This window comes from Colobus angolensis, unplaced genomic scaffold (assembly GCF_000951035.1).
Source record: "Colobus angolensis palliatus isolate OR3802 unplaced genomic scaffold, Cang.pa_1.0 Scaffold229, whole genome shotgun sequence".
Classification (NCBI taxonomy): domain Eukaryota; kingdom Metazoa; phylum Chordata; class Mammalia; order Primates; family Cercopithecidae; genus Colobus; species Colobus angolensis.
Genome location: NW_012115477.1, coordinates 5,433,705 through 5,443,122, shown reverse-complemented (window position 1 = coordinate 5,443,122; position 9,418 = coordinate 5,433,705). Strand labels below are relative to the sequence as shown.

The 9,418-nt window shown below is 41.7% G+C and overlaps 1 protein-coding gene across 2 annotated transcripts in view; it reads left to right on the top strand.

The window, feature by feature from the left end:
* The first annotated feature begins 1,144 nt into the window (after positions 1-1,144).
* The window catches only part of TOMM7 (translocase of outer mitochondrial membrane 7 homolog (yeast)), a 10,613-nt gene continuing 2,339 nt past the window's right edge, over positions 1,145-9,418 (top strand). Inside the window, exons 1-3 of one of the 2 annotated variants that reach the window (XM_011944176.1) lie at positions 1,145-1,341; positions 5,876-5,924; positions 6,375-6,515. In XM_011944176.1, coding sequence (XP_011799566.1) covers positions 1,239-1,341; positions 5,876-5,924; positions 6,375-6,515 — 293 coding nt within the window. In that variant the 5' untranslated portion in view covers positions 1,145-1,238. The remainder of the gene's footprint in view (positions 1,342-5,875; positions 5,925-6,374; positions 6,516-9,418) is intronic. The other variant, XM_011944177.1, reaches the window with a different exon arrangement.

Here is a 9,418-nt window from a genome sequence, read left to right as displayed (position 1 = left end):
CCCCGAATGCTATGGGATACTGATTTGAGTAATAACAAAACTCTGTTCTCCCGCACAGCCAGCTCTGCATGAATTACTCTTTATTGTAATTCCCCTGTGTTGATGAATCGGCTCTGTCCAGGCAGCGGGCAAGGTGAATTCGTTGGGAGGTTACATTGAGTGACCCAGTCACAGCTCACTGCAGCATCAAACTCAAGCGGTCCTCCGGCCTCAGCCTCCCAAATTGCCAGAATTACAGGCGCAAGCCACAGAGGTTAGCAAGGGGAAATTTTTAGGAGCACAGCCATTGGGAACAGAAAACTACTATGTACCTTAAGAGTGAGGCAGGAAAGTCTTAAAAGTCAAAGCCTTAGAAATGTTGTGCAGCCTTAAAAATCAGTTGAGTCTTAGACCTGGGGGGTCAAACCTCAAATACCACAGCAGCCAGAAATGTATTACATCAGAGGTTGGGAATCACTTGGGGAACTTCAAAGGCAGATCAATGGCTAGTTCCCAGCCCCAAACTCATCAGAATTTCTAGGAGTTCTAGTTCCAGCATGGGTATGATTTTACCTCTCCTAAATTGATTCTAATGTGCAGCCAGGGTTGAGAACCGCTGCCATTCTAAACCAGTGAGGGCAAGATGGCCAAACAGAAGTGACATTTCCTATTTAGTCTCCTTGATTGTTGCAATGGAATTTCTCAGCTTCAAAAGTCCAGAATTTCATGTGAGATTTCCCAAATTCTAAAATATTGGCAAGTAATTAACAAATTTTTTTTAAAAGAAAGTTTGGGATCAAAGAAAACGTGGATTTGGGGCCTACTGAGTGTCACTTCGTAACCTTTCTTGCAGTTCAACCTCAGGTTTGAACAAACAACCTGATTCTGAGAAGTTAAATAACTTGTTCACGGTTACACAGCCAGTCAGAATAAGAGTGGGGACTAAAACCCAGTCCCTCTGAATTTAATTAATGTTCCTTCTATGTAAAGGAAGGAAAACCTGGAGATGCGCTTTAAGCATGGGTAACAGAAACGCGAAATTACAACCAGCCATGATCGCAACCACGCATGCGCCTACTACTGGTAGCGCGGCGGAAGAGCAGCGAAGGTTAAAGGTGATGAATTACGACCTCTGCTGGCGACGCTCACGACTCCTGCCGTAAAGGCCGTGTGTGGCGCCTGCGCACTTCCTTTCCCTTTCGGATTCCCCACGAGGTGGTTGCAGTAAGGGGTTCTCCCTACGCCACGCGGCCGTCGCTATGGTGAAGCTGAGCAAAGAGGCCAAGCAGAGACTGCAGCAGCTCTTCAAGGGGGGCCAGTTTGCCATCCGCTGGGGCTTTATCCCTCTTGTGATTTACCTGGGTCAGTAGGAGAAGAACCGGGAAAGTGACGGGAGGGAAGAGGGTGGCGGAGACTGCTGTCCCATTTTTGGCCATCGAGGGAGGGAGAGAAAAACAGGGGACACCGCCGTGCACGGCCCCTGAGGCTGTCTAGTCAAGTGGGGCCGAGCTAATCTGAGTTCAAGTTCCCGTTCTATCGCTTTATAGTTGCATGGTCTTTAACCATTCTTGCAATCCCTCCTTTTCTATTTTTGCATCCTTAAAGTGGAGGTCATGCTTCTCGGGATTGTTGGGAGGGTTGGATGACCCCAGTGGATGTAAAAGCGACTAGTGCACTCTTTAGCACTAGGTGGGTTCTCGGGGTGTTTGTCCTCACCTCTCCATGTGGTCCTAAGTGGAAAGAGGCCTGTTCTGGGAATCTAGACCCCTCGTGAAAGTACCACTGCCAGGAAAGCATGATTATAATAATAATCGTTGGATGCCTCTGCTTTCTTACCTGTACAATGAAGGGTTTGGATGATTTCTGTTACTGCCCCCATTTTACAGGTGAGGAAACAGCCGTAGAGAAACTTTTGCCAAGGTCGCACAGCTATGCTGACTGAGGGAGTTATGGGCTCAGGCAGTGAGGCATCAGAGCCCATAGTCTTAACCACTATAGGGTACTTAAAGGATTTGGGTTTTTTTTTTTTTTGTATTTGTTTTTGAGGCAGAGTCTCGCTCTGTCACCCAGACTGGAGTGCAGTGGCGCTATCACGGCTTATTGCAACCTCCGCCCGCTGTGCTCTAGCGATCCTCCCGCGGAGCTCAGTCTCTCAAGTAGCTGGGACTATAGGCTCGTGCCACCAGGCTCCGTCACTTACTGCAAAGATTTGTTAATATTTTTCAGTTAGGGCTGTAGACTGGGACCTATTCTGTAGTTTTTTCTTTTTTTCCTTTTTTTTTTTTTTTGGAGACATAGTCTAGCTCTGTGCCCAGGCTGGAGTGTAGTGGCGCGATCTCTGCCCACTGCAAATTCTGCCTCTTGGGATCAAGCGATCCTTCCCCCATTAGCCTCCCGAGTAGCTGGGATTACAGACTTGCAGCCACCGCTCGCGACTGATTTTTATAATTTTAGTAGAGATGGGGTTTTGCTATGTTGGCCAGGCTGGTCTCAAACTTCTGGCCTCCAGTTAGCTACCGCCCCTCTCGCCGGCCCCCGCCCCGCGCGCGGCCTCCCAAAGGGCTGGGATTACAAGTGTGAATCACCGCGTCCAGCCAGTAGTTGTTTTTTTTTTTTTTTTAATTTTACTGCCCCACTCAGGCAGTTCCGTGAAAGGGAAAGAGCGGGTTTTTCATCCCAGCTGTGTTAATTTGATCATATAGTTTGACAATTCTAAAACTCTGTTTCACATTTTAAAATGCTGTGGTTTTAACAAGGTGCTGCTTCCTGTTTAATTTAGGTGTCATGCATTGTATAAGATAAAGTACACTGATTAAGCAGCTGTGGTTTCTCTTTCTCCATGAGTTGCAAGCCAGCTGATAACCTGGGATTATAGAACTTAAAAAGATGTTTTTCTCCCTTATTCTGGGTGCAATTTTTTAAAAAAACATTGCTTTTCTAGATTTTAGTGACTTTGTGTGGGTACCAAGAATTAGAGTAAGTATGACATTTGTGTTGTCCCCACTATTCTTGCATCACCTCCCCCCACCCACTTCTTTCACTTAATAGAAGGGCCTACTCTGGCTGGTCAAACACTGGGACTAGCTCTCCTTTTAGCGAAGAGAGGTGTGGAAGCTTGATTCTTCCCTTTCTTTGTGCCACCTTCTGTTTTCATTGTGTGTGCGAGGTCCTGTTTTAGTGTGCTCTTGCTTTTTGTGTTCCTGTGGTTCTTTGCTTCTCTGTAAGTCTTTTCATCTACTGTTCCCTCCTCCTCCCTGTTTTGAAATTCCATTTCTATTGCTAGAAAGCTATAGCTGGTTGCTGCAATCTACATGCCAGGGGCTTTCGTCTAAGAGTTGATAATGCATTCCTTTTCCATACTACAGTTTATTTTTCTTTTTATGCACACTGGCTATATTCCTTTTCTAGGACTACCATTATGGTGATTTTCACCCCAACATTCAATTCAAGTTCTATGAGATTGGTGTTAAGGTTGTCTTTCCAGTACTTGTTTATCATTATCTTTTCCCTTATGCTGTATATTTAATTTTATGTCTAAACCAGTTCCCACATTGAAATAGAGACAGGGGCTTGCTGTGTTACCCAGGCTGGTCTTGAACTTCTGGCTTCAAGTGATCTTCCGATCTTGGCCTCCCAAAGTGCTGGGATTATAGGAATGAGCCACCACACCTGGCTCCAGGTTGTTCTTTTACTTCCTCCACCTCAACTCTCACTAAAACCAGCAACTGCAGATTTAACTTTGTATGTAATTTAGATTCAGTCATAACTTTCAGTGCTTCGGAGAGTGTAGTGCTGTAAAATATGACAAGCAGTGACACAATAATACAGAATCTGTCTGGACATCTACTAACAAGGTTTTAATGAGCCACTTGTTGGAAGGCAATTCTCCATGGTCTCTCGCATTTCTGCACATCTTATAAGCAGAGGCTCTGATGACCTTTTGTTTCATGTTATCTTTTGAGGGCGTTTGTAGAACAAACAGCCTTGGAAAATAGTATCTCCAAACAGAGCAAAGGGAGATGTGCTTGCAGCCCATTATAAAAGATTCTGGTTCCCTAAACTCCAGTTAATATCCTGCAGTGCAGTCCACCACATGTGCAGGTGTCATCCGGACCTCTTTACATGGAAATTGGAAGTTGAGGAACTGAAGCAAAAGTGATGATACTCTCACAATCTATTGCTGGAAGTAATAAAGTGTTCTTTGTTTCTGACTTAGAATATTGTCTATACCAGCCGGGTGCAGTGGCTCACGCCTGTCATCCCAGCACTTTGGGAGGCTGAGGCGGGTGGATTACCAGAGGTTAGGAGTTTGAGACCAGCCTGACCAACATGGATAAACCCCGTCTCTACTGAAAATACAAAAATTAGCTGGGCGTAGTGGTGCATGCCTGTAATCTCAGCCACTCAGAAGGCTGAGGCAGGAGAATAGCTTGAACCCGGGAGGAGGCGGAGGTTGCAGTGAGCTGAGATTGTACCACTACACTCCAGACTGACGACAGAGTGAGACTCCGTCTCAAAAAAAAAAAAAAAAAGTTTATACCAACATCTGTGAAACTGGCAGGCCAGTTTGTTATCTTTTATTTATTTATTTTAATGGTCTAAGTCACAGAAGATTTTTTTAAAAATATTAACTTTTATTCCCTATTACAAATACTATTTTTTGTTATCTTTTAAATAAGATAAAATTGCAGACCCCTCATAGTTCTTGAAACCTCCCTAACTTAATCAGTTACTTCAGCAAGTGAGCATATATGTCATCAGGTTAGTTTATAAATATATTTTAAACAAACGGTGAAAGATAACCATACTTGTAAAGAGTATTTAGGTTGTTAAATAATAAGTATTGGATGATCCATCCCCTGCCGTCCCCCGCCCTCTACCCTGTCCCTTTTCTATCATTGGTCGTTGTTTTATAAAAAGAGAGGTTTATGAGGGATAAAATTTCCTCAGTTGTGTTTTTTAAAAAGTTCAGTAGTTTTTCCTCCAGGCTTGGTGGTTCACGCCTGTAATCCCAGCACTTTGGGAGGCTGAGGAGTCTGATCACTTGAGCCCAGGAGTTCAAGACCAGCCTCAGCAATATAGTGAAACCTTGTCTCTAAAAAAATTTAAAAGCTTGGTTGTGTGTTTTTCCAAAAATCATTTTGCTCTTCATAGTCTTTCATCCAGTATAATTTGGGAGTTGTGGTATCTTATTTCTGGGTAAATGACTAATAATGAAAGATAGAACATACTAAGGGCAACTGTGCCAATTGTGTATATAATAGGAATAATGACCGTGTGCAGTGACTCACTGAGAAAGTTGTTTGTTTTTGTCTGGGCATGGTGGTTCACACCTGTAATCCCAGCACTTTGGAAAGCCAAGGCAGGTGGATCATTTGAGGTCAGGAGTTTGAGACCAGCCTGGCCAACATAGTGAGATCCTGTCTCTACTAAAAATACAAAAATTAGCTGAGCGTGGCAGCGTGTGCCTATAATCCTAGCTACTTAGGAGGCTGAGACAGGAGGCAGAGGTGACAGAGGTGACAGGAGGCAGCGTGTGCCTATAATCCTAGCTACTTAGAAGGCTTGAGCCTGGGAGGCAGAGGTGACAGAGGTTGCAATGAGTCGAGATCATGCCACAACACTCCAGCCTGGGTGACAGAGTGAGACTCTGTCTGAAAAAGAAAGGAGTAAGATAGCTTGTTCTTCCTACTGATTAGTCCTGGACACAATTTCATACTCTAATGAAGATTAGAGACTTCTGTAGTGCAGGTAAATTTAGATAGTGCTGGTTGGTCTAGATATCATTCTAGCTATCCTAGGTTGGATTACAAAGAAGAAAAAGTCTTGATTGTAAATGTTTTGTTTGCTGGGGGTTTAATTAATACTTTTTTCTCTTCTGTCTTCCTTGATTCAGGATTTAAGAGGGGTGCAGATCCTGGAATGCCTGAACCAACTGTTTTGAGGTACTGCTCTTAAAACTAAACATTTCAGGGCAAATGTTCATACAGTAGTACTGAATCACTAAGATGTAAAAGAGTAATAGTGGCAGGCCTTGCAATGGAGCTTTATCAGTCAGTATAGTTTTGGGTTATTGGAAAACTGCAACTACTTTCTCTTCCCCCTCCTAATTTGTATTTACTGTACCATGTTATAACTACAATGAAGCACATTTTAACAGAAAAAGAATTTATTATCCTACCACTTTAAAATGCGAACTGTTTTAAATTTCCCATATTCCCATCTTGTCCTCATTCAGATGAATACAACCTTTTATGTCATTCTGACAAGGGTATGCAGGATTTTGTTTTCACTTAAAATTTGAGTTGCTATCCCATGTATTTTCCAGTTGTGGTTTACCTAGGTTTTTCAATTTTTAAGTATTTTATACAACAATATAATTAACATTTGGGCAGGGTGTGGTGGCTCACACCTGCAATCTCAGCACTTTGGAAAGCCAAGGTGGGAAGATCGTGGGAGGGTTGTTTGAGGCTAGGAGTTCAAGACCAGCCTGGGCAACATAGCGAGATCCAACTCTACAAAAAAAAAGAAAAAAAGTAAATAATTAACATTTGTGTATACATAGCTTTTATAGATTTTGATTTCCTTATAAATTGTCATGGGATTAATAAAGTATATGAACCATTTATGGCTCTTGACTGTCAAATTCCTTTCTCAGAAATGATCTTGCTGGTATGTGTAAGCACTCGTGAAAACTTCACACACATAGTATACATATTCATATACACATGTATGCATATATGTGCATACTTGTGAAAATTATATGTATACGTGTAATCTCAAACAGGCAGGTTTACTCTGGAGGAAGGACTGATATTTGTGGCACTATGATGATCATGACTACTGCACACTAGTGAATTGGATTTCTGCTTGATCCTGTCTCAGACCTCTCTTGTGGGTTGCCCTCACAGACTTTTCACTGACTATTCTGGGGCTTCATTCATTTTCTTCGAACTTTTACTGTAAGCCACGTTTTTCTGGAGTGGGCAGAAACCTACGTTATTCACTATCACCTACAATGTGTCAGCCACTGCTTTAGGTGCTTTTTACACAATGTGTCTAGTTGTCACTTCAGTCCTTCAGAGCAGGTTATACAGTAAGTAGGTGGTAGAATATGTTCTATTTCCGAAGCTCATATTCTTTCGACTGGGTCCATGTGGCCTTCCCCAAGTAATTTTACCTCTTCTTTTACTTAGCACAATGCCATCTGATACGAATTTCCTCCACCACATCTGCCTTGCTGCTTTCTTTTTTAGAGGAAGGTCTTTTTTATTCTCAAAGGGTACCACAATATGTGCCTTCAAATTGTTCACTTCTGCAGTTATTCTCTTTTCCCTGATAAAGTTTTTCAACAAATGATCTTCACGCATTACCTTCCTCTCCTCACTCTCTTCCTTTAACTATTTATGGCATGACTTTTAAAAACTGCTTTCAGAGATTCCCCACTAAGTCCTTTTTTCTTAGCCCTTATTCCTTGATCTATCGTTTCCTTTTCTGTAAAATAGGGATTGAGGCAATATATCTGCTGCCTGCTAGTTGAGTGGCCTTGGCCTTAGACCAGTTATTTCCTTAGAGAATCATTACCTTGGGAAGCGTGAGAGAGGACTACTGAGTTAAGCTGTGTAGCATTTCCAAGTACTGGAAATTATCATCAAATACCTTTGTCCAAGAAGCCATTAACCTTTCTAAACTTCATCTCCGCTTTTTATCAGTTGGGGATAATAATACCTACATAATAAGGTAGCCATGAGCATTGAATAAGAATATTATATATAAAGTATTAGTACTTGTCAAGTAATATGTGATCAGTAAACTATTAATAATAATTTTTAATCTTCAGTGTCATCTTTTTTATCCCCATTTCCTTATCCTATGAAAACAGTGCTCTAGCTATATGATACTGCATGCTAAGTCCCAGAATAAACTATATATATTTTTATGCCTTTGCCCCTATGCTTGTGCTCCCTCAGCCTGGAATGCTTTTTCCCCTTAGTTTCCACTGGATGGAAATCTGCTTCTAGAAAAGCCCAATCTCAAATGTTGCCCCTTCCGTAAATCTCTTCCTTCTTTCCTCCTAGCTAAAACTATTCTGTTTTTTGTGTTTCTACGGTTTCTTCTTTTCTTTTTAATTTTTATAGAGGCAGGATCTCACCATATTGCCTAGTCTGGTCTCAAACTCCTGGGATCAAATGCTAAGATTATAGGCATGGGCCACTGTGTCCAGCCCCGTAGTATCCTTTTGTATCTGTCATTCTCTGCCTTGTAGCTATAATATATTTTGTCTCATAAGCACCTAAAGTAATTGCTCAACAAGTGTTGAATTAACTTAATGACCCTCATCTCTTGATGGTCTTCTGTGGGTTTTTTAAATTTTATTTTAGTTTTTTTTGTAGACACAGGGTCTCACTGTGTTGCCCAGTCTGGTCTTGAACTTCTGGGCTCAAACAATCCTCCCACCTGGCCTCCCAATGTGCTAGGATTACAAGCATGAGCCACAGCACCTGGCCGTCTTGGTGGTCCTTTGGACAGGAATTGACAAAGCATTGTATCTTGTACAAATTTTAGGCTGGACCAGCATGCTGGGAAATAACATTTTTTTGTGCCCTGGGTGATGTAGGATACAGAAGTGGGGAGAGAATGTGTCTTTCTGTTGTCCTTTTTTGAGGCTGCATTTATCCCAACAAGATTTGAACCTTCAACAACTAGATGAAGCATCCCTGTCCTACCGCTTTTCATTTCTTCATCTTACTGTCTTCTCAGTGCTTCTCTCCTTCCTGGTGCTAATCCTCTTGATCTTTTCTGTCATTAAGAACATCTTCTGGTTTCCTTCCAGAGGCATTTGTGTTTTAGGAAAGAATTGAGTGACTGCCTGCAAAGGGTTACTCAGTTAAGGAATTTCATGTACTGTGCTCCCCGCACTGGGAAGAGTAACTAGAGAGATCTGAACTGCCTCATCTGTACTCTGAAAGGAACAGAATTATACCTGCTATGGTTTTTATTAACATAAAATTTATTGTTTATTAATATAAAGTCTATAGTTTATACATATATTTATTGTGTATATAATACTTATGTAAATAATACAGTTAAGGATCTACTAGTTTGTTTTCCTTGCCAAGTTGTTGGGTTCTTTGAGATTAGGACCACTTTCATCTTAGTATCCTCTTTCACCCAGGATGGCTCATTGTATGTGGTCAGCAAATGTTGGTTGACATGAATGCCTTATTCAAAAGTACTTTAATATATAAGGGGCAGTGTCTTAGTGAAATATTTAGGCAAAATATGTGAATATCAAGGTTAAGAGAATCATTTCCATTATCTGCATAAGGCTGAGGAAAATTTCCTTTTTATACTTTTGCTGCCCATTACCATTGAAGAAGAGACCTTTATAGATCTTTTTTTGTGTTTTCTTCTGTCACCCAGGCTGGAGTGCAGTGGC